Source organism: Lissotriton helveticus, chromosome 12, assembly GCF_964261635.1.
Source record: "Lissotriton helveticus chromosome 12, aLisHel1.1, whole genome shotgun sequence".
In the NCBI taxonomy this organism is placed as follows: domain Eukaryota; kingdom Metazoa; phylum Chordata; class Amphibia; order Caudata; family Salamandridae; genus Lissotriton; species Lissotriton helveticus.
This window is the reverse complement of record NC_136073.1, coordinates 364,678,575-364,704,767: the sequence shown is the minus strand read 5'-3', so window position 1 is coordinate 364,704,767 and position 26,193 is coordinate 364,678,575. Positions and strand designations below refer to the sequence as shown.

Sequence of the window (26,193 nt, the reverse complement as noted above, 5' to 3'; positions counted from 1 at the left end):
TGCTGTGGCATTCACGGAAAGTTAAAGAAAAGTGGTAGGATAGCCAGCGCTGGTGTCATAAATGGTTTTTTTCTTTCAGTCCTGCTGCACAGCAGGGCAACATTGCTAAAAAAATCACAGACAATAGTTCTCGCATGGCGCGACCTATTGGCTTTGCCAATGCTTGTTCTTTTCAGAAGTTGTTTAAACTGATGGTGAATTTCGTAAGTTACACACTTAACTCGCCAATGCACACCTTAGCGTTTGTGAATAGTTCATGCGATTTCAGAGCAATTTTACCCTGAACCACTGGTCCTGAAGAAAGCCGATTGGGAACATATTGGGTGAAACATGTAGACCACATCACTAGGATCATTTTTACGATCTCTTGAGATGTGCGAGACCATATTCTCTCTTTCTCGTCCAACAATTTGCTTTTAACTCTACCCCAAGGACCACATAATAAAGAATGTGATACCCTGGAGGTAGTTTTCAATTTCTCACTTTCACTGTATTCACTTCCCCACTCAAAAACAGAAACAAAAACCAGCTCTGCTGTAATCAGGCGTTGAAGCACACCAAGGAGGCACTCGACCTCCTGGGTGGGAACGGAATGATGAAGCATGCCACCAACTAGGTTGGTGGGTGAGTGTTCTTTTATAAACCCAAACGGGCTCCCTGCAAGGGAGACTTATTTGATGACCTTTACTGTTTGGTTGATCAAAGCTGCATTTTGAGCTCCTTCTCTTTGATGACTTGCACTGGATTGGTCATTTGTACGCTTCCCACTGGAGAGCACTGCAGTGTCATAGATGGGCTTCGGAGCCCAGGAGGAATGATGAGGATAGTGTTCTGAACAACTCTTCCCCATTCTGGCATACCCTGGCGCACTCTCTGTAGTCACATGGTGGGGGGGTCATCCGATACTCCTGCAAGAAACTGTAGATGGCTCGCTCGACAGATGGCTTGTCAGCATGTGCAATGCGGATCACTTTATTCAGGGTTTTCATGAAACGTTTGGCTTCCCCGTTTGCATGGGGCAATCGAGGGGTTACTTTGCGGTGTTTGATGCCCCACGAGTTAAAATATTCTGCTAACTGTTTCCCGTGAAACGGAGACCCATTGTCTCTGGTTCCTAAATTGGAATCGTTATTGGTGGCAATGATCTTTTCCCGTTTTGGTGATGACCTCTGCGTCCATCGCTGTTCCTACGATCTCCGGATACTTTGTGTGGCCGTCGATAATGCTTAGAGCATAGCGACCATCCTGGAGGTGACCAAAATACATACTGACTTGTTCCCATGGATACACAGGGTTGTCTAGTGTGATCATGGGGGATGGGTGATCTGGTGTACCAGACACCTGGCACCAGTGGCATGACTGGATTGTCTGCTCTACCATCTCATCCATCCCTGGGAACCAGACTTTGTTGCGAAGTCTGCTTTTCATTTTGAGTATCCCTTGATGCCCTCTGTGGGCCAGCTGCACAGCTTGAGATGTGAGGTTCGATTGGATGACCAATCTGGGACCTCTTAACAGGCATCCGCTGTTGTTTGTTGACAGTTCCTGCTTCACCTTAAGTAGGGACTCTAGGACTCTTCTTGCTTGGGGGGGTCCTACTAGCTATGCTGTGTGTTATCAGTCGCCAGTCATTAGAATGAATGGCAGCAGTGGCAAGCTGCAGGCACTCATCTTCTTTTGTAGCCTTGATATGTGACTCTAGAGGGGGCGAGATCTCTTGGTGACCAGTCTGACATAGGCTTCATGGATTCTGCTCCTTCCTGCTCTTTTGGGGTGGCATTTTGGGAAGAGATAGTCTGCTGGATTGGACGATCCTGGGCTGTACTCTACTCGGTAGTCGTAGTCCTGGAGTTGTGGGAGCCACTTCTCTGTGCGTGGAGGTGGCTTGGATGAGGTGCCTTGAAAGAGGGGCTTGGGATCAGTCAAGACGACAGACGGACAGCCGTACACGTAAATATGAATGTTCTGGCATACCCAGTGAATCGCGATGTGCTCTCACTCAATCTGAGAGTATCTCTGCTCTGTCTCCGTCAGAGAGCGGCTGGCATAGGCCACTGGGACGCAGTTTTCATCAGGGTGCTGCTGCATCAAGACTACCCCGGGCCATAGGAACTGACGTTGAGGGACACAATTGTGGGTCTCGCTGGGTCAAAATACGAGAGGGTAGTTTTGAAGGAGAGGGCCTCTTTTGTCTTTTGAAAAGCCTGTTCTTGGTCTGCGTCCCACTGCCAGTGCGTCAAGGAGTTTGTGAGTTCTCGAGTGAGATTGGTCAGATCCAGTATAAACCGTCTGCAGAAATTGTCCATGTCCAGGAAGCTTCTCACCTCCGATAAGTTGTTTGGATCCGGGGCCTCCTGGATGTCTTGTAGCATCTCCAGGTCAGGGGCTATGCCATCTCCTGAGAAGGTGTATCTGAAAAAACGGATCCTCTTCTTGAGAAACTCACATTTCTCTCTGTGCAGAGTTAGACCAGCGTCTTGGATGTGCTGGAGTACTCCTCATAGGTGTGCATGGTGTTCTTTGAGTGACTTAGTGTACACAAGGATATTGTCACTCCCATTGATGACTCCCGGTAGCCCTCTGAGCACCCTCCTGATCGTATTTTGGAATACCTCCGCTGCGCTTGAGATGCCAGTGTTCAGGCGGCAGTACTGACAGAGACCGACATGGGTAGAGAAAGTGGTGATGTACTGTGAATCAGGGTGGGGCTTGGCAGTTGGTGGTACCTCGACTGGAGTTCTACCTGCGAGACACACAGCTCCATTCAACTCTCCGAGGATGTCGTTCTCTTTTGATGGCGGCGTTTGGGACCCGTATGTCCATGCAAACTCTGAACTAACCCGGTTGTTTTGGCTTTTTTGCCACCACTGTTGGGAATACTCACGGGGTGGGCCCAGTGACTTTTTCAATGACCCCTTTGCTTTCTAACTTCTCTAATTACTCTTCTACTTTTCATGTGTAAGGCGATGTACCGGTGTCTCAAAGCTACCGGTTGGATGGACTGGTTGATATGAAGCTTGATCTCCTTGGTTTTGAGACATCCTATACCCTGGAAGACCTTGTGGAATTCGTCCAGAGTTCTTCTTACTGAATAGCAAATGTAAAGGATATTAGCTTCAGTGTCTCTGCTGTAGCTCCGCTCAGGAGCATCCCTTGACCTTCCTTGGCTACGTAGACTGTGGTGTCTGACTTTTGTTCTTCGTGAGATATCGTTGATGCGAAGCACCCAAGGAGGGGTATTGGCTTCTTTTGGCCATTCACTAAGACACAAATCTGTGGATTCTTCAGCAGGGAGGTCAGGCTCATGTCGTGGTAAGTTTGTGCGGAAATTAGTTCGATTGGGGCCCTAGTGTAAATGCTGGCTGTAGTGCTCTGGTCGTGGTCCCAAATTTGGCATTTAGGGAGGTGGCGGCGGTTGGGAGATTGTTTTCCTATGTCTAGGATGTATTGTGCTGGATAGTGGTTGGCTTCATCATCGTCCATGTCGCCTCGGTCTTTGCGTTTGCCTACTGCTTGCGCGGCTTTGTTTGTGGATGTGGCTGACCTGGACCTTTTGACGAAATCATTTACCTTCACCCAGGCTGCATATCACTTTCCTTTTGCTGAGCATTCCATCAACCGGTGTTGGGACCCTCCACACTATACGCACTCTTTTTTTCTTGCCCGGAGAGCGTCGTAGTGGGGGAGGGATTGTCTGGCTCTCACTACCTAGGTCTGTTCCATATTTATGAAACGATGCAGCGTGCAGATGCCATGGGCGAAGCCCTTGCCTTAGCAAGTTCTTTGGATCTCCCCATAGGATGTCCTGTAGAGGTTTTCCAGGCTCTTGGAGTATGTTTTTCCGCAGTTTTGCTTAGTAGCACCCTTGGATGATTTGAGCCCGGTTTTCTTCTTGTTCATTCTGGAAGCCACAGGTGTTCGCAAGATCTTTCAGACAGCACTGAAAAGTGTCTACCGATTCATCGAACTCTTGGCGAGCTTGCCTGAACACGAAACGCTTGTAGTCAGTGTTGGCTATTGGCTCAAAATGAGCATTTAGTGCGTTCAGGAGTGTTATATATGTTTTGGACGTGGCCTCTACTAGCGTTTTGTATATCCTGTGGATGTCCTTTCCTCTGAGATGTAGGAGCAGGGCCCTCCACCTGTTTTGAGCGATGCCCGCCCCTTCGAAGTAGAATTGGAGGCGGTTAGGCCAATCGTTCCATTTTGGCGCCAATGAGGATGGTGCGCCATCAACTACGAAGGGCTCAATAGCCGGTTTGGCCGACATGGTTGATGATGGTCGAGTACCGTACTTGTGCTGCCCCTCACGGCAAGAGCTCTGTCTATGGGCCTGCGGTAGACAGCTGCCGGACAGAGGGTGTGTCTTTCCTGTGAGGGATCACTTAGTACAGTCACTGTGGGGCTATCGGACCTGCTTTTGCAACAGCCTCCCAACAGAATGTGTGTTTTGCCTTGTTGTACCATGGAGCACTGTGTGTTCAATGGCAACTGTCCTTTGCTTGTGGTTACTGCCAAAGTTCTCAAATATACACTTCCAGAATAGTCTTTCCTCACTTTAGGAACCGCGAGCACTGGTTTTACCTGTGAAGCGTCGGGCGGCATAAAATCCTCCTCCTAGAGATCCTCTGTAGGATTCACGGGCCTCCAGGTGAGGGGAGGGGCACAAGAGCAAGTGTTTCAGGATTGCCGGCTGGAGTAGTGGGTATGAGGGGGTACCTTGTCTCACTCAGGATGCGGCCACGCCCAGCACCGGCACCGGCACTGTACCTCGAGGAAAGGAGTACAGGCACCCGATGGGTTGCGGAGTGGGTGGTGGCCTTACGGTTGGCCGTCTTGGCAGGCCAGAGCGCCGCCGGACTGAGGCGCTGGATAGGTGTAATTAGCGTGGTGGGCAGTCGGTGGGTAGAGCACTCGTCCAGACATATGCCACGAGGGAGTTCACAAGGCGACAGTTGCCGAAACTTCAATTGGTAGGGCTATAACTCCTGCTGGGCAGGGCGCATGGTGGACGACCTACCTCGTTACCAGTGCAGTGTTGGTACTGAGGCCTTCAGGGCCTAGAATTAATCACACCAACACAAGTGTTTACTCAATGCATGCCCATGACTGACTTCATCACAGCCCCGCCTAGGGACACCAGTGTACAGTAGTAGCACCCCTCAATACCACGGGTTAGTGGAACACTACAAGCTTGACGAGTGTGTATGTTACTGTAAAGAAGGTCTGACAATACCTCAGGGCCCAAGGTATTGTGTGGTTTCATACCACATTGGACAATACAAATGGGGGTTAGACATTTTAGGACTTCGTGTAATTTAACAAACGAGATGCACTTAATTATGTTCATCCACTACCAAACTGTTCATTTTATTCACTGTGGGAAGAATTTATTAGGATTACATTTGTCACACCAGTTGGACATTTACCAGTTGTTTTGAAAGTCTGGATGTAAAAGTTTGGGGGATGTGTTTATAACATTCTTTTCTTTCATTTAACAGGAAGTTAAACTTGAATTACACATTGAATACCACTAACGAAATATTCGTACCACATTCTCATGCGTTCATAGATTTGAACAGAGATTTTACTGCTGGTGAGTTATTTTCGTTTTCGAAGTGCAGTGTTGCGCAAACGCTCCACAGTGTTCTTTTCTTGTACTTTATTTGTTGCTATATTTGTGTCTTATAAAAATTATGTATAGAGAATGAAAAACACACAAAAAGTGCAATGATGAATAAATAGAGTACTTGCATATGAAAAGAAAAGCTTCCTCCCCAAGAAAAAATGTTTTGAGATTTATATGTTCAGGTACAGTTTTTCTACTTAGGCTTGTCTTACTCTCTTATGAACTTGCTGCATTCAGTTAAGGTCATTAATGAGCATGATACACACTTAGATCAGAGTACCACAAAACTGCGAATTGTATTGTTTCCTGAGTTAATAACATCTAGATCACAACACAAATCACAGCTGGAGAAAGAATATGTTATAATGTTTGAAAGAGAATACATTAATACAAGTGAGTGGCTCAGGACTGAATTGTTTTTTAAAAGCAGTAATTCATCTACAACAGCCTTCTCGTTGTTCCAGCCATTGACATGCTAATTTAACTACTTTTATCTTTTAGTGAGCACTGCTTTTGTGTTACAATATGCTGTCTGAGTTTAATTTTATATTTCTACACATTTATCAGCTTTCCTTTTGTGAGAACGATTCAACATTTTGTCCAAAGTAAATTATAGAATACTGACTGCACTGTTGGCTTGGTATATCTATCTTTTTTCTAGGTTTTTGAAATGGAGCATTTGCTCTTTCCTTTTATCCGAACATGTTTTCCGATTGCATTGTTGGAGATTTCACTTTGATTCACCCTTGGTTGAGCCATAGAATCACAGGATATTTCTTATTTCCATACATAAGTACTTTATAGAAAATTAGTAGTCTGAAAATAAGAGACATGCCACTTTTGTGTATGTATATACAAGTGTATGTATGTATGTGTGTGTGTATATATATATATATATATATATATATATATATATATATATATATATATATATATATATATATATATATATATATATATATATATATATATATATATATATATATATATAATATTCCTCTCCCAGAAATAATCCAGCACTCCAAGGGGAGTTATTCACTCAACTTTTATATAGTGAGTTAGATGGCATCCACGCATTCCGTCTGCCACATGCAGCCTTGTTCACGATGCAGGTAGCCTTTTTTTCAAACAGTAAATACACATCTATTGAAACATGAACACAGACAAAGGACAATCCCAATGCACATCTCGGACACCGATTTTATTAAAACGGGCGCTATCTTGGAACACATTTAAAACACTACTAAATAAATGCTTTTTCATTCAAGTGCATTATTAAAAGCATTAACTACAAGTTATTCACAGTGTACATTCATCAAAGTATTCAAAATGAAAATAGATGCATCATAAATTTCATTTAACATAATGTTCTTGAATTAACTAATATACGCTCCACGCTCGCTCAACGTGTACTTTGGTACATCTTCTAATAATTTATCAGTATGGCTTTTATAAAGTGCTAAGTGCTACAGTACAGTTTTTTTAAAGTGCTATATATATATATATATATATATATATATATATATATATATATATATATATATATATATTCACTGAAAAAAAACATAGGTTTCAGACAAGTTATAGTTAGGAATTAGCATTTAAAAAACCTCAGAATTTCACTGAAAAAAACACAGGTTTTAGGGGTGTTCTAATTAGTTGAACATTTCAGTCATACAAAACCATTTAAATTCCCCCGTTATAGTTAGTTGTACTAACTATAACTCGCGTGCCTGCAATCCACTGCTAATGATGTCACATATTACATCATTCATGACATGGTCAGTGACATCACTGATGACATCTCAAATGACATTACTGATGACATCATCCATGTGACAAACTGATACACCTCATCATACAGTAGCATAACCTTTCAACACTCATTATAAAATATGAAGTACCATATTTGAAAACATTGACACACCAGTACAAGTATCTACTATAACTTGTCTGAAACCTATGTTTTTTTCAGTGAATTTCCGAGGTTTTTTAAATGCTAATTCCTAACTATAACATGTCTGAAACCTATGTTTTTTTCAGTGAATTTCAAAGGTTTTGTAAATGACACTTTTTAAATGTATTAATTTTTTTTATACTGATTTTCGACATTTTTTTAAACAATTTGTTTAGATATTTTATTTTTTAAATCACATTATAATTACATTATACATTACATTACAAAAAGGTATTTTCTCAGAATGAATTACTTTAGTTTAAATGCTTTGCATAAGGCAATAGTCTTCTAAGTACAGTAGTTACAGTTGTTGCAATAGGCAACACAATTTTAAACACAATGCAACACTGAGCTCAATGTGAATTTCTAGTCAAATGCAATTACTTACTTTATGGATTACTTTTCTAACCACAGGACTGGATCCTAGATTCAGTCCTTGGACATCTGTAAACAGTTGAGTAAAAGAGTTTTGGTTACAGTAGTGATTTTTAAGGAATATTATTGTATTTTAAAAGTTGACACTTAGACACTTTTTCACATAGATTCACCATTGTTATCCTATGGGAGGAAATTCACTTAGTAGGTAAGTAGTGTAAACGTTACTTCGTCGTACTCAGTGGTGGTTACTGGATCCAGCACGGCTGCATCTCCTGAAACAGTAGATAGAATGCGTTTAAGTCATACAGGCAATTTTTTAAGAATATTTTTAGTTTGTGAAAATAGACAGAAACTTTTCTTGTGAAAACCAGACAATTGATTCCTATGGAAGGAAATACAAGTTACTGGTAAGTACGGTTAGAATTACTTTTCAGGATCAGTACTGGGCTCAAAGAAGCAGCACTGGGGTCACTCCTGATAACAGGCGAGTAAATCGGAATTCGTAGTTCTGCTGATTTTATAGGAATTTTATAAAGTTCAAAAACTCCACACTTAGAAGAATTTCCAAGTGAAACCAGTCAATGATAGCCTATGGAAGGAAATTCAAGTTACTGGTAAGTATGGTTAGAATTACTTTTCAGGGTCAGTGCTGGGCTCAAAGATGCAGCACTGAGGTCTCTCCTGATAACAGGTGAGTTATTGTTACTTTTTCTTACTCTTTGGTGTATCCTGGATCCAGCACTGGTGCATCTCCTGTAAACAGTTGAAAGAATGCGTTCAAGTCATAAGGGCGATTCTTTAGGAATATATGTAGTTTGTGAAAATAGACACTTAGAAACTTTTCTGGTGAAAACCAGACAACGGATTCCTATGGAAGGAAATGCAAGTTGCTGGTAAGTATGATTAGAATTACTTTTCAGGGTCAGTGCTGGGCTAAAAGAAGCAGCACTGAGGTCACTTCTGATAACAGGTGAGTAAATCGGAATTCGTAGTTCGGCTGATTTTAGAGGAATATTTGTACAATGGTGAAGGAAGGGGGCGGGGCCTGAAGTGACATGTGTACAAACATGCCCTGTGGCGCGTTTTAAGTTGCGGGATTAAGTGCCCTTGAATCCTGAGGTCCCGGGGGGGCCAATTATCCCACCAGGTACCTCCAGTATGCGCCAGGAGTCTGCGTTGCAGAGAGGTGTTCAGAGGCCACGCCCCTTTTACAACACCCTGCAATGCAGCTCCGTGGCACTCACTGGAGGTAGCTGGTGGGCTAGTTAGCCCCCAGGGACCCTCAGTATTGACAAGAAATTAATTCCCCAATTTAAACCGCGTCACAGGGCGTGTTTGGGGCGTGTATGGGGAGCAGCTAACATGCTGCTCACCATATGGAAAAGCAATCTGCTTTGCTTCATTGAAGCAAGAGCTAGTTTCCCTGCTCTCACTTCAATGAAGCAAAGCAGTTTGCAATGGCAGGGTGGGAGCTGCGAGGCTCCCGCCCTGCCATTGCAAACAGCAGTGTGCCGGGGGTGGGCACCCCAGGACACTCCAGGAGCCGGCCCTGGGGGGTGGCGGTCCCCTGGGCCATTGAGGGCTCCAGGTGGGGGTCCGCGCGGCCCCCTCCCACATTCTTTAGAAGCCCCGGGGGTGGCAGTCCCTGGGGCAGGGGGGGGCCTCAGAGCCCCCCCACCCAAGTTTCTTAAGCCCCCCCAACCATTTGTTTCAAGCCCCGGGGGTGGTGGTCTCCGGGGCTTCAGGGGGGCCCCGTGAGCCCCCAGCAGACATTCAATTCTTGCCCCAGGGGGTGGAGGTCCCCGGGGCTGGGGGGGCCTGAGAGCCCCCCCACCCAATTAAAAATATCCCCGGGGGATCGCGGACCCCGGGGCTGCCGGGGGGGGCCCCGTGAGCCCCCCTGCATACATTATAATCGAGCCCCGGGGGGTGGCGGTCCCCGGGGCTGGGGGTTCCTGAGAGCCCCGCCCACTCATTTTGAAGAAGCCCCGGGGAACAATGTCCCCGGGATTTGGCCCCCCGGGGGCAAATTAACATATTTCCTGCGGGAGACCGCGTTTCTTTTTTTTTATTATCGCAGGATGCGCATAGGATCCGTGCATCTGGGGATTTTTATTGAAACAATATTTGGGGGTGGGCCCTGGGGGTCCTTGTGGGACCCTCTGAGCAGGCCTAGGGGGTCAGGGTGTGTCTACCCTGCCCCCTTGGCGTGGTTTGCACACATATTTCACTGACTTCCTCAGCCTCGCTTCTACCGAGGCACAAAATGGCTGGCAACAGTTCCTGGTTTCGAATGTTTGACAGCCAATTAGAATTGAGCGTGTGATCGGGACGGTGCGCTTATCCTACGAGGCCAATCCTCGCACAATCCGCGGATCTTCCGTTCCCATAGATATATTAATGACTTTAACCGCAATTTTCCCAAAAACTACTGAACAGATTGACACCAGATAGGCCAAAAGCACAAGTGTAAACTGAGGACTACTTCTCTGGCAAATTTGGTTTAATTCCATTCAGCCGTTCGGGCTGTAGCTGTGGCTAAAGGTCCTATGGGAAATTGCATGGGAAAAACACATTTTGGGATCCCCCATTTTTCTCGGCCCCCACTTGACCAATCACCCCCAATTTTCAGGGAAGGAGCGGGACTGAGCTGGAAAAAAGTTTGGAACATTTCAAGAAGATTCATCAATCGACGCCAAAGTTATTGGCAATAGAATGTTGCAGTTTTCCTATGGATAATAGGTCCTAACTATATCTATCTGCTGGCGACCGCCAGTAGATAATATCTAGAGGCAGATTAAGCTACTTCAATGACTCTACGGATGCCAAAGAACAGCGCCTGTTTGCTCCCAGTGTACTACTCAGCCATTACCCATCCATCTATGGCAAAGTCATGGCAATCCCTATTGCACTACCAATTCTGATATATTATCCCACGTGGCACTGATAAAAAAAAACTGATAAAAAATGACACCGGTAAAGATATCACTGTTTCAGAAAGTGTAAAGGAATTCCTGATAAATTGGAAGCCGCTAACCTACTCTGGTCAAAATGCGAAAAAAAGCCTATGACCGAACTGTCCCTTTGAGCTCAGTCCAAAGAAATCCTTGTCTGTCCCCTTGTCTAACTGAAAGCAATATGTAGGGTCCGATGTAGGTGACCATTACCGGTCGGTAACGGCCGAATTCGGCCGTTACCGACCGGTAAACGGATCATTGAGATGTAGGGGACCTTTTTTACAGAATCGGTAAATTTACCGAATCGGTAAAATACCAAATCGGTAATTTTACCGATTCGGTAAATCTCACATGTAGGTGGCACTGCAAACAGTGCCACAGGCTTTTAGGAGTCGGTATTTTACCACCCAATCCAATTGGGTGGTGAAATACCGAATCCAGGTGTGCATGCACATCTGTACATGCACACCTGTGCCATGTGACACACAGACATGCCCTTAGGGCATGTATGTGTCACATGCCTGTAATTGGGGTGCCAGAGGGTGTCAAAGTGACACCCCGTGCACCCATGCAAAATTCGGTATTTACCGATGTGGTAAATACCGATTCGGTAATGCCCATTGATTCCTATGGGCTTCAATGCCCATAGGAATCAATGGGCATTACCGATTCGGTATTTACCGAATCGGTAAATACCGATTCCTTCCGATTCGGTAATTAATTACCTACATCTGCCCTCCTCTTTTTTACCACTTCTTAAATACCGATTCGGTATGAATCGGTATTTAAGAAGTGGTAAAAAAGATTTACCTACATCGGGCCCGTAGTCTTTTACCAAAGTCTGAATCATCACTTTGGAAAGGCCAGGTACCCCATTGCTGCCCATGAGCCCGCACACTCACAGCAACACTGATGGCCTTGCGGATCCTGGGCCTAATCATGAATAGTTTGCATCTAAAAAATGTGCTGTGCTTCACACTCCAAAGGTACACTCCATTCAACGCTATCAATTGCACCAAAACGGTTATGCGAAGAATTCCCCTTATTTGCCTATTGCACCCAGGAGAGTGTGCCCGAGATTGTCAAATTTAGCAATACACATAGTTTTGTGTACTGAAACAATCTCCACCTCAATATAGACGTTACAATAATGTACTAATTACGATTAGCACTGTAAATCGCTTGGTCTGTTTTCCATTAACCTTAAAACAATCTTCGCTCTGGCCCTCGTGTTTCCTGTAGAAGAGCATGTCCAGTACCTGTACAAACATTAGATGAAGCCTTTACACTGTGAAATGAACTAACTTAAACATATAATAACCTTCAGGTTGATTTCAGAGAATGTAAGTGGAAAGTTAGTAAGAATCTCGAAGCAGCAGCATGTACATCTATTATTTTTCCTACATCTGGTAGCTCCAAGGTACCAATTATTTATTCATTATGGTACTTATCAACAGAGACGTAACTACGAGGTATTGGAGCGCTTTGTATTTGCAGCAGCTTGACACCGGTTTTAAGGTTATACCCCCGCATGGCCAAACAAAAGAGCTTTCCGATGTTTTGCACGAAGCACCTCTTATTAACTTTAAGTAAAAGCATGGAAACAGTTCTTCTGTATGGATTAATCCTAGCCTTCGAAGGTTGGTCAAATTGGCTGATTCCTCATACCAAACAGCATCAACATACCCATTACCAAAACCTGTTCCTAACATGAGATGTTTATTTAATCTCACCTGCACAACCTTTGAGACTAGACAAGAAGGCATTGATAACTGTAGAAATGGCTACAGACAGTGCAAGCCTTGGGGTAAGGACTAGACAGCGGCTGATCCTCTGCGCCACAATCATGTTTTAGATATGTGTTTGTATTCTATTGGCCGAATAAAGAGTTAATGATTGAAATGGAGTCTCCTACAACTGTAAAACTCAAGTTTTGTTTAACCGCATGCGCGCTAGCGGTTTTCCCGCTGCGCGCTGCGATTTTGAAAATCCCGCGTTACGTGACAAGGTCAGCTCGTCATCCGCGTAGCGCAGGTTACGCCCATGACGAGCTGACCTTGTCATTAGCGCCGAAGGGGTTAAGTACAGGTCTCCTTAGAAAACGAAGCCTGGTAATCAAATGGTAAACGCTAATATTAACACATCATTTAAACGTCTAGAAGAATATTTTGTTGTTATTTGTGATGGTGACAGACCATTTATTATGAGCCATTTCTTCTTCTCTACTCATAGTCAGGGGGCTGTCACAGGTTTGCCATTGCTTTCTTTCTGAATAGCTTTTGGTATTTTAGTATATAAAAGAAAGATTCCGGTCTGATAATGTTGTCGAACTGTCATTAATTTATAATGTAAAATGAGCAATATTGACTACATTTGATCAGTGTGAAAATAATGTCTAGCTTCTGAATGTTTGTTCTTGCCTCCTACGAAGACTGACCATAATCCCATAGGGCTTAATCCTGAACCGCCTTGAAGATTAAGTGGTGGCTGCAAGGAACAAATGTGCTCATTATGGGTGAAAATATCTAAAAAGCATGGTGCCTATAGTACTCTACAACAGTATGAGCTCAATGAAGTTGGAGCAGCTGGGCCTCTAATCTGTGGTGTGTAGTTTGAATATGGAAATCCTGCCAAAGATCAAATTTGTGAAACATCCATTCAATACACCCTCTAAATTTGTATGAAAATTGTTTGAATAATGTAGGGTTGTGTGTGTGTGTAACCCACTCAAGGCAACAAACAGCAACAGTAATATTACTAAATCCACATGGTTCAACAAAAATAGAATTTGTTGAATGTTGTCTCCCGTATGTAGTTGTAAATCTGTTTCCGACAGTATGTTCTGTCTCAACTATGACAGCTGTAGTACAAATTTGTCATGTCAAAAATAAGCCTTTTGGCATAAGAAACACATACATCAAAAAAAGGCCACTCGTTGTTTGCATTATTCTGATAAGAATCTGCAGGGCAATGAGTCTGATGGTGTAGTTACATACACCAAAATGTGACTGGCTCATAAATAAATAGGCCATGTTGCTGCTATAGTTGGCCAAAGCAGCAATATGGCTCATCCGTAATTAAAGTGTTTACATATGCGAGCCATGTCACTGCCCTGGCTAATAATCGAGGCACGAGTGTCCTAATAATCCTAACATTTATAATGGGTCTGTTTGCTGTCACATGCATGCAGTGACAAAGCGAGTAACTCTCACGAAGAGCTTGTCTGCTTTTCTGCACACTATGGATTTCTTGAATATGTCTGAGTATTAGATTAAAATTGGAAAAATGGGAAAAGACGGGAATGGTTTCTCAAACATTTTTGATGTGTGGTTCTATTTAAAGAATACTGAAAGGAATTATAAACGCGTGTACATGCCACCTCCAAAACAAAATTTTACTTTAAGCCATAATGACCAATTTATATGCGCCATAGGTGAGAAACTACACAGCTGTCCTGTGGCAGCCCCAAAGTTTGTAGTTTGATCACTGCATTGTTTAGTATTTGTGTTAATGACATAAGCCAGCGTCTCCTAAACTTCAAGGCAGAGGCGCCAAAGCTCTACGACTCAACAGTACTAATTTGTATTATTCACAAAGACTTCCATGATAGCGGATATACCCGAAGACTTAAAATCTCTTTGCAGCATTTCCTGTAAGCCTAAGGTCCTACTTGATGATCCATCAAACAAACACATTTATAAGTGCTAAAGTAAAACAAGCATTTGCAATGCAATAGGTCTCGCATTAGGAAAGTTTGAGCTAATGGTATTGTAAATGACAAATTTTTTATTCATGTTTTGTTTTTGAAAATAGCGAAATTAATAGCTTTGTCATTTAATAATAATAATAATATCCACATTTGTAAAGCGCACAATCACCCGTTAGGGTCTCTAGGCGCTGGGGGCCGTCGGGAAGATTAAGCAAGCTATTGCCCAGAGTCACATGGTGCTGGGCTAATCTGCCGCCGGTGCCGGGGATCGAACCGTGATCCCCAGATTCCGGAGTCAGTCGCCCTGGCCGCGGCGCCACACCTCTTCCCTGCAATGCCAATAGTTATAACTTTCGCTAATGTGACACCTATAGCATTTGTAATGCAATATGTGTTGTATTTACGAGACTTACATGTATTGATATTACAAATAAAAATGGATTTTAATTGTTTTTAATAATTAATAATTAAATGAAAGTTATTGTAATTTATAATGGCAATAGCTTAAACTTTTGTAAATAACTTTTGTGAAGATTTTGTTCAGTGTATTTTATTGTGACGAAAATCCAAGAACAGAAGTGAAATATTAACATCTTTTTGTTACATTTGTAATAAAGCTTGAAACATTGAGAGAACATATTTGAACCAGTTGTTGTTGAATGGTTGCACAGATTGATGCTGTGGTGGCGCTGAGTGATGTTGTGGTGGCGAACAAGTGATGCTGTGGCGTTCAGTGATGCTGTGGTAGCGCATAGTGATGTTGTGGTGCCCCTGAGTTATGTTGTGGTGGTGCTGAATGATGCTGTATGCTGTGCTAGGTTTTGTTTTGCTATCCAATGCTTTGTTTTGCTATCCTATGCTTTGTTTTGCTATCCTATGCTGTGTTTTGTTATGCTATGCTGTGTTTTGTTATGCTATGCTGTGTTTTGTTATGCTATGTTTTGCTATCCTATGCTATGCTGTGTTTTGTTATGCTATGCTACGTTTTGTTATGCTATGTTTTGCTATGCTATGTTTTACTATGCTATGCTTTGCTATGCTATGTTTTGTTATGCTATGCTATGTTTTGTTATGCTATGCTATGCTGTTTTTTTATGCTATGCTATGCTGTTTTGTTATGCTATGCTATGCTGTTTTATTATGCTATCCTTTGTTTTGCTATGCTATGTTTTGTTATGCTATGCTATGTTTTGTTGTGTTTGCTATGCTATGTTTTGCTATGCTATTATATGTTTTGTTATGCTGTTTTGTTGTGTTTAAGCTATGCTATGTTTTGTTGTGTTTTGCTATGTTTTGTTAGCTATGTGTTGTGTTTTGTTATGCTATGCTGTGTTGTGTTTTGTTATGCAATGTTTTGTAGTGTTTTGCTATGCTATGCTGTGTTTTGTTATGCTATGCTATGTTTTGTTATGCTATGCTGGTGAGGGTGTGTGAGGGTGTGTGAGGGGGGTGAGGGTGGGTGAGGGTGTGTGAGGGTGTGTGAGGGTGAGGAGGTGTGAGGGTGTGGGGGTGTGAGGGTGAGGGGTGTGTGAGTGTGAGGGTGAGGGGGGGTGTGAGGGTGAGGGGGTGTGAGGGTGTGTGAGGTGAGGGTGAGAGGGTGCGTGAGGGTGAGAGGGTGTGTGAGGGTGAGGGGTGTGTGAGGGTGAGGGTGGGTGAGGGTGGGTGAGGGGTGTGTGAGGGTGAGAAGGTGGGTGAGGGTGGGTGAGGGGGTGTATGAGGGTGAGGGGGTGTGAGGGTGAGGGGGATGTGAGGGTGAGGGGGGTATACTTCCACGAAGAAAAAAAGAAAGAAAAGAAACACAAGACTGGCTGCCTGAGGCTTTCAGTACGCGTTACAATTATTTCCGTTCTCATTACGTGGAAAAAGATGGGGCTCCCTGCTAAAATACTGCTAAGAGCTTTTAATAATGTTTTTTTCCTTTCACTGTTTCTCTCCTTGTGGCTGAGTTCTGTGTTCCTCTCCACACACTGCCCGACCCTGATGTGATGGCGAAGAAACCCCATTGACAAGGCACTGCTTTTGGCGCACATTAAAAAGGAAATAAAATATTTATTTATTTCAGCATCTCTTGCTTATCGTGCTCCCGACTATTTCGGGCATGGCGCATCTTTTTTAAATATATATTGGGTTTCAGGGCAGCAGCGGGGGAAGGGCAGAGGCTGCCAGTTTCTTGCTGATGCAATGCAAATTTCGTAGGGGAGAGAGACGGCAAAAGTCTTTCAATGACTCATTGATTGAGCCGGTTTAAAATTAGTTTTTTAAAATTTTCCGCCCCCTTCATCAGCATCGGAAGAAGGCGAGAGACTGCCGACTGCGCAGGAGGGGGTGGGAGAGTTTAACAGAAAGAAAAATAATCTTTTGGCAATCTCCTCCCTCTTTTTTTCCAGTGTCTTGGTTTTAACTAAGCCGTTGGGTTCAGCACGAGCGATTTTTGAGCCGTTAAACCGTCGGAGGCTATGTTGTTGCTGTTGTGCCCGGGTTGTTTTTTCTTCAGCTGAAGGGGGGTGTATTTAGAAGCACAGGAGAGGAAGACTTGAGATGGCGGATTCTTTGTCAGGTGGAAAACGCCCACCCTGCGAGGTGTCTCGGGCTGCATGGGAAGACTCTCCCGTCGCACTCAACTCCCCTGCCTGTGGATTTCGAGCGCTCAAAAGATTAGGGCAAATTTACCCTCATTCGTCCTAAAAACAAATGCTGAGTCGACTAATAAAGCGACGCAAAAACGTTTTTTATTAATTGACCAGTTTGTGTTCCTTGGTTTATAGCTCGTTATTTGTATTGCTTGCGCCTATGTTCTTGCCGTTGTAAAACTGTCTTAAAAATGTGAACCATCGATTCTAGACTGTACGTTTATCTTTGATGTTTAATGCTGAACGTTTGTGCGCAATCTTCGCGAAAAGAAACTGGTAATTCTTGCATTTGTAATCCTGTTGAGCGCACATCGCCGAAAGAAGCTTTTAGGGGCGGGGGAGCAAATCCCTTTGAAGCACGGCCTCGCAGCCGTGAAAGAAGTGTGAACAGCAGGGATGTAATTAGGAGGGGGGAGGAGAAGTGGAGAAGTGAGGCCGAGCACACTGGGGAAGCAACAGATGGCTTTGATGTGGACGCGCGAGGCAGGCGGATGGAAAGCACGTGCAGCAGGGGGTGGAGCGGATCGAAGTGAAGCTGCTGGTGGCAATAATGCGAGGCAGGCAGATGGAAGTGCGTGCACGGACACATGCTCTCGTCGAAATCCGCTGTCTGGTTTAGCTTTCCTGATCTAAACCTATAATTCTCGACATATTCATTCCTTGCGGAATGGAATAGTCGAGACCTAAAAAAGAGGCAGTTCATCTTTCTCTTTACTCAACAGTTATTTGAATTTCCTCGGGATACCGTTCATCTAGATTTCCCACTTGCAGTAGCAGCTGCTGAAAAGCGAGTCAAAAGTGATCCACAGATTGGCAGCTTTATGCAGGTTTAGCCACTGTGCAGTGGCTAGCATTATAAGCATCACCAGAGGCCGTATCTTGGCATATTTGAAAGGATCTCTCCATTTGTAAGAAAGTTATATTGTTCAAAGGATAGCTGTGCCTCCCTAAAGGTACGCTAACAATGACTCTGCATATGGAACTAGCCATAGAAGACGTCATAAATTTATATTAATTTGATGGGTCAAGTAGAAGAGGTGCAGCGCCGCTGGAAAAATTATGTCCCCTGACTGGGGAGGGCAGGATACCTTTGATCCATCACTGTAAGAGCAGAGTTGAAAGCATTGATGTAGGAATATCCTTCAACATTCCAACTTTATGACTAGAGCTTCTTTGACTCAGTTTAAAAGTGCTTATGGACATTGCTTTGAGCAAAGCCATTTGGAAAAAGCAGGTATGAGAACCGTGATGGCTTATTATTTCCAGGAGAGATCAGTTGCTAGCTAACAACAATATCTTGTCCAGGATTTCTTTTTTATTAAAGAACAAGATCTTCATCCAATTGAACCACTTACAGAAAAAATATTATGTTCATTTTATGTTTGCAACTGTTATCATAAAATACCACAAGTCATGAATTACAACACAGAATTACCTTTTAATCAAAAAGTAGGTAGCCAATCTGAAAGTCATATCTCGTTTTTGTACCCACTCTATTAGTCTTAGGTTGAATAAGATCCATTTTGATAAACTTTAGAGGCAAGTATATTACCACTTCTCTTGACTTTTGTAGTTTTACTGATTATGCCCCTGCCCTTTTCTCATTACTGATTCAAAAAACATATAGAGAGCTCCGAGGAGGCCATCAAAGCATTTAGCCCTGAGGTTAGATGTGCTGTGATTGTAATACAAATTGGAAATGATTCTGCTTTAGGGGTTTCTTTAGAGGCAGCGGGTAGGGTTTGCTTTTTTTTGTGGGGGGGGGGGGGTTATTTTTATTTGCATTTTTAAAACATATAAACTTATCAAGCATGTCACATAAGGCTTCCACCATACCTCACCCCCCCACCACCCTCCGCCCACCTTCCCCAGGATGTCACATAACAAAACACTACACGTGGATGCAGCGCCGTGTCATCTAACTCTGTATTACACATAGATGTCCATAACGTCCACCCCCTGCGTCGGGACAGCATGGAGATCCCTCCTTTCTCTTTCATAGTCCCCCGTCTAGACCATAGTACCGTCTCCATTTCCCCCACACTCTATTGAACTTCTTGGGGTAGCCTCTGGCTTTGTATGTGACCCTCTTCGCTGCCATGTAGATGTCCATACCTCTTCTCCACTCCTCTATTCGCGGGGGTATAGGAGCGCCCAAGCCCGAGCCACTTCCCTCTTGGCCACCACCAAAGCCAGCGAGGGGAAAATCAAAAGTGGGCAATTCAGATCCACCTCATAAGCTATGCCCAACAGAACCAATCTAGGCTCCACCGGGAGGGCCGTCTCCAATATGGCGCTTAGCTCCCCTAATATCTCGGCCCAGTAATCCAGGATAACATGACAGTCCCAGATGGTATGATAAAAGTTTCCCTCCTCACGCCCACATCTCAGACAGATAGAGTCAGTGGCCCTCCCGATCCCGTGTAATCGGTGCCTATCATAATAAACCCTATGGAGGATTTTAAATTGTATAAGTCAAAGCCGGGACTTTATCGCGACTTCCCTACGGTGCATCAGGGCAGTCTCCCAATCAAGTGTATCCATTTCCCCCAGATCCATTTACCATGTCTCTTTCAGTTTCCCCAGTCCATTCGGCATATTATTAATCAAAGTCCTATAGGTCAGGGAAACTAGCTTAGTCTGGACGTGCTCCTGTAGGAGCCGGCCCTCCAACGGTGCATACTCCGGCAGCAGACTCGAGAGCGCCCCCTCCGCCCTCCATGCATGACGCACCTGCGCATACTTCAAATACTGCGTATGATGTAATCCATATTCCACCCTCAACGCCTGGAAGGACTTCAAAACTCCCCTTTTCAGCAGATCTCCCAAAACAGAGATACCTAAGTCATCCCATCTTTAAACCCTTTTAATTTATGAAGATCTAGAATTTGCTTTTTGAATCACCCATAGCATAAATGTGAGTCCACTTTATATCAAACCAAACAATATGACAAATCAACTTTAGGCTAATATGCCAGGTTGAACAAATTTTTGACCCGTCAACTAATTGTGCATTTTGCATCAGGGAGACGAGAAACGGGAGTGTAGTCAACACTATGGGGCACACCCGTCGATCCATGCAAGATTTGACACGTTGTGGACATATGCTGATTTGTTACTGATTATATTAAACTTGAAGTAAGCGTCTTCTTTGTAGATTCATCTCAGAATAGGTTTTAGCGTTAATTATATTGAACATGTAAAACTATTTTATGTATATGGGAAATAAAATCACAGATAGCACTGCTCCCTGAATAATGCTGTATTTCAAGTTATGATTTGTATGTTTGATCCTCCTCGATTAAGATGCCGCATTCTAGACCAGGGTGATTCAGCTAAAATAGTGAAATCTCCTATTTTAGGATGTTATTGGTTTATTTTTAAGGCATCTTTTATAACGTCCTATTCTTTTAACATATATTAATGTGCATAGTGAAGCATGTGCTTATTTAAATACTATTTATCCTTTGTGAATTGTTTTGGGGACAATTTTGCGCTCACTTGTAACAGAACACTCCTGAGGCGGAAAGCCGGGAGTTAGGCACCAGATTTGTTGTTTTTATCTATGCTTGTTTGCACAAAAAATTAATTTTAAAGATTGCTGATGCTTATAATATTGCTCTGCGTTACTCACCCGCCTGGGACAGTTGGGGCGCGTAATTGTACCCGTGCTGAGCATACCGAGGGCCGATTTAGGGCTCCACTCGGACACAGACAGCCTACCCGGAGGGCGACGACTTTGGCTGCCATCTTAGGGGAAAGGCACGGTTGGCGCACTAGCGGTCGGACGAATCACGGCCCGGGCGCTATAAATTGGCAAGCGCTAGAGCAACCGCACTACTCGCTCGCTTGTAACAGAACACTCCTGAGGCGGAAAGCCGGGAGTTAGGCACCAGATTTGTTGTTTTTATCTATGCTTGTTTGCACAAAACATTAATTTTAAAGATAGATTGCTGATACTTATAATATTACTCTGTGTTACTCACCCGCCTGGGACAGTTGGGGCGCGTAATTGTACCCGTGCTGAGCATACCGAGGGCCGATTTAGGGCTCCACTCGGACACAGACAGCCTACCCGGAGGGCGACGACTTTGGCCGCCATCTTAGGGGAAAGGCACGGTTGGCGCACTAGCGGTCGGGCGAATCACGGCCCGGGCGCTATATAATGAAGTGTATTTCCCGTCCGCGCAGCGGGCGGGCGCAGCGGGCACGCCGATGGCGCGCCAGAGGCAAGCCCGTCTGGGCCCGTCTGGGCCGGACCGGGCCTAGGGCCTAGGGCCTGTCACTACGCCCATGGACCCTACACGACAGATAGGATACTCGAGGGAAGAACTCCTGTCGCTACTAGACAAGAGTGGTCAATGGTGCCACCAGCTGGACTGGACTGACAAGCAATTCTGTCGGTGTCAATTTTGTCTGGATTCTATCCCCGCAAGGACTAACGGTAAGGAGGTCTGTAGGGACCTGAGGATGGCGTCACTAAATTGTAGATCACTACCAAAGCATGCGGTAGAGATCAACCTATTGATCGAAGAATGCAACCTTGACCTGCTCTTCCTAACGGAGACATGGTTATCCCCTAATGCAGAGTTTGATATTATCTCCGCCCTTCCAAGTGGATTTCTTATTCAGAGTCAGCATAGGGACAAAGGGAAAGGAGGCGGCCTTGCTATAATCCACAAAGACTCTTTGATTTGTAGATTTGAGGAGGGTGGCATTTCAGATACAGAGAGTGCCTGTTTTAGCATCCAGTTAACCCCCACCTACTCCCTCTCAGGATTTCTTATTTACCGCCCGCCGGGCTGCATAAAACATTTTACAGATTCCCTGCTGGAAGGTACTTTAGCAGCAGCAGCCCGGGCACCCAACTTTCTAGTTCTTGGAGACCTGAACCTGCACTTTGATGATCCTAACGATAAAGTGCCTTCAGAGCTTATTCTAAATCTTAAAGCTTTCGAATTAAAACTTTTAAACAAAGAAGCCACTCATGTCAGAGGACATCTGCTGGATCCGGTTTTCTCAAACAACAACCAGCTCCTAGTTAAACCCCCATTGCCCCTACCATGGTCTGACCATTTTGTAGTTCCCTTTTCTTGGGATATTCGCTCAGAAGTGAGAAGTGCCCCTCGCCCTCGTATATCACAGAGAGCCTGGCCAAAGTTATCGGTGGAAGATCTGAAACGAACTTTAGAACAATCGGCCCCTTTTGCAGAATCAAGTGTCCTTCTCGCAGACATAAATTTTCAGAACTGGCTCAATGGCTCCCTGAATACGGTTCTGCCTCTCAAAATGGTGACAAAAAAAAGCAGTACTTTTAAATCCCCATGGTACAACACTGAACTAAGAGACCTCAGAAAGGCCTGCAAAAAGTCTGAACGCATCTGGAGGAGAGACTGGGCAGTTAACAGCAAAGCCTCCTACCAGTCTGCCTTGAGACTCTATAAAACTGCACGGCAGAAAACTAAGGCTTCTTTCTTTGAGGAAAAAATCAAACTTTTGGCTAATTCCTCTAAGGAAACGTTTAAGATTGTCAATCAACTTCTCAAAGTCCCGGCCCCAACAATCGCACAAGAGGATACCGAAGCAAGATGTGACCAGCTAGCGGAGTTCTTTGATGATAAAATACAAAGAATTCTTTATAGTCTACCACAGACTGCCACAACCTTAGGCGTTGAGACCTCCCCCTCTCCCGACAACCGGTCCTCAGTTGGATGCGTTTAGATGCATTACCAGGGAGGACTTTTGTAAGACTCTATCCACCGTGAATAGTGGTTCTCCCTCTGACCCGGCGCCTATGCATATCCTCAAACAAATCGCGAGCACCATTCCCCCCCTTGCTACAGATTTGTTAAACTCCTCATTCACCAATGGGGTAGTGCCCCCTAGCTGGAAACAGGCCAGAATTAAAACTCTCCTAAAGAAACCAAGACTAGACACCACTGATCTAGCTAATTTTCGCCCGATCTCTTTGCTACCTGGATTGGGCAAAATTGCTGAAAAGCTAGTGAATCAAAAACTCTCAGGATTCTTGGAGAGTAATGGCCTACTGAGCGACTCCCAAACGGGTTTCCGCCCAGGACAGGGCACTGACACAGCCCTCATAGTAGTGGCCGAGGAGGCAAGATGCATCTTAGATTCAGGGGGATCAGCGGCGCTGATCCTCCTGGATCTGAGCGCTTCATTTGATACGGTGGACCATGAAATATTGGTCCACCGTCTCGCCAAACTGGGTATTGTAGGATCAGCCCTTAGATGGCTGGAATCCTTCTTGAACAAACGATCCTTTAGGATTTGGGAAAATGGTGTCATGTCTAAGTCTACACCCCTCCAGTGTGGGGTTCCCCAGGGATCCTCCCTGAGCCCGACTTTGTTTAATGCCTAAATGGCCCCGCTGGAGGAGGTAGTAGCCCCTTTTGGGATTAAATCCATCAGCTACGCAGATGACACACAACTAGTCGTCTCGCTGACACAACAGGTGGGATGTTCAGACAATCTCTCGGGTTGCCTAACCGTAATCTTCTCCTGGATGACCGGATCAAAGCTCAAATTGAACGGAGCTAAAACCGAGATCATGGTTCTGGGCCATCAATTTACATCCTTGCCCACAGAGTATTGGCCGCCTTGTATGGGTGAATTGCCCCCACCAAAAGAGAAAATCAAGAGCCTGGGGGTTTGGTTCGAACCCCAATTAACCTTCAGGACACATGCCCAGAAAGTTGCAGGAGGATGCTTTGGTCTGCTTCGTGCAGTACGGAAAGTTCTCCCCCTCCTGCCTTTTCACTCCAGGAAGCTATTAATCCAGGGTCTAATTTTATCCAGACTGGATTATGGCAATGCTCTTTTCCTGGCAGCACCAAAGGCCACAATTAATATCCTGCAGCGGGTGCAGAACGCAGCAGCCAGGCTGCTTATGGGGGCGCCAAGAAGAGCCTCGGCCAAACCATTGCTGAGAGCCCTCCACTGGCTTCCAATTCAGGAACGAATCGCTTTTAAATCACTTTGTATCACTCATAAGACACTGCAAGGCAAAGGCCCACCGGCCATGAGAAACCTGATCCGTCTCTATAGACCGGCTCGGGCCCTACGATCGGATGGGGATAATCTTGCTATTGTCGCGAGAGTGAGGAAGGCCCGTACTGGAGGCCGCCGTTTTTCCATAAATGCGGCAAAAAACTGGAATGCTCTCCCCAGGGATATCCGGATTGAACCTTCTTATCTTAAATTCAGAAAATCACTTAAAACTTTTCTTTTCCCGAAAACCTCATAAAAACCCTTGATCCTCAGAGTCTTCTGTTATTAGTTAGGTAGCGCTGGGACGCTCTAGGGCAACCATGCGCTTTATAAATCGAATTTCATTTCATTTAATTTCATGATAATATTGAATTACGGAAGAAGGAGTCCCAAGTGTGAAGTATTTAGGCAGATGATGACATACGTAAATATTTTAAAACATTACAGAACGTTCCTTCCCATGCAGGATGCCCAAGTTGAACAGGCTTCATAAGCCAAGAATTGCATATTAGGGACTTGAAACTCTCTATTTCTTCCCTTTACTTTGAAGATCTGAAAGAATTTATTTCATCCAGACCTTCCACCTTCTCAACGCCTAGGATGCTGTAACACCACAAAAATGCACTCTGCTGCAAAATATGGTATGGTTGTGGAAAACTACACAGTACTTTGCAAGTCTACATCCTAGAGAAGCCTATGTTGACCGCAACCAACATTCCCTCCCTGCGCCATCTTCTCAAGACTAGTCTTTCCCATCATCCCTTGCAGTTCCAAGCAGCATCCCACAGATACTCGACGAGAGGTGGAAGAGTCTTGTGAGTCATGTGAGGTGATTCTGAGAGTTGGTTGCAGTACCTGGTAGTTGGTGGGTGTTTTATGCTGTTTTCGCACTGCTGGCAGCAGCCTGAAAGCTTTTGGCATTTGCCTAGCAGTCGGCGAGAGTACAGAAAAGCTTGCACCTGGTTCCAATAGATGCTTCAACAATAACTCATAGGTGCTTGTTGCAGACTACCACAAGCCTGCCAGTCCCCAGCAACCTTTTCCAAAGCATGCTTTTGCTGATACCCTGTCAGAGGCATACCCACAGATGATGTCCTATTCACACCCCAGCACTCCGCCCCAAAAAAATCAAACAATAGTGCCTGATGGTGATTTTCGCTGCCCAATAAAAACCTGTTTGGTGTCCCGCCAGTCTCACCCCCAATCTTCATGCTTTTGATGCGGTCTGCAAAACATGCTTTGATTTTTCACCCGCCAGATCTTCCTAACCAAACCAGCCACTACTAGTAAAAAGCCAATACTAGGGAAACTCAATACAAATCTTTCTGCCTTGTTCCGTCTGAACCAATCCATTCGCCAAATGTTCATGTGACCGATGCTCTCTCATCACATGTATCTATTTGGCTAGTGGTTCCCTCACCCATGACAAATATCACTGTAACTGCTGCTCATCCTCCTCCCTCAGGCCTGTCTTGGAAAGACACAAAAGCTCACCACTCCAGTGAAACCCCACTGTAATAAACTCAGCTCTACTTGTGGCTAGCAAAGCTTCCCAGGGCCCATGCTAGCAGCCCAGTCTCAACTGAGAGATCCTGTTTGGTGAGCCTGTATGGTTTACTGGGGCTGTTGCGTTTACTCCCCTCTCCTTCAGTCTGCTCAGTTACAGGACACTGGTTGTACTTGGCTTGGTCGGTTCAAGAGTACACTGCATTAAAGAAATCACAGCCTCTCTTAGACAACAGTATACAAGCCTGTATATTAATACTGACTGTTTTTTTTTAAATAAATACATTTGAAGGGAAAAAAACTGTACTTTTCTTCACAATTGCTGTCTTATTCTGCTTAAATCACTTCCTCACTGTGCCACAGAATATAGTTCTTTGCTGTTAAAAAAAGTATTTTCTCTGTGCTATAAAATGTTA

At 44.4% G+C, this 26,193-nt stretch overlaps 1 protein-coding gene across 1 annotated transcript in view; it reads left to right on the top strand.

Moving 5' to 3' along the window:
- The window catches only part of ITFG1 (integrin alpha FG-GAP repeat containing 1), a 1,092,549-nt gene that overhangs the window by 240,934 nt on the left and 825,422 nt on the right, over positions 1–26,193 (top strand). The window contains exon 6 of the mRNA XM_078670869.1: positions 5,502–5,596. Coding sequence (XP_078526995.1) covers positions 5,502–5,596 — 95 coding nt within the window. The remainder of the gene's footprint in view (positions 1–5,501; positions 5,597–26,193) is intronic.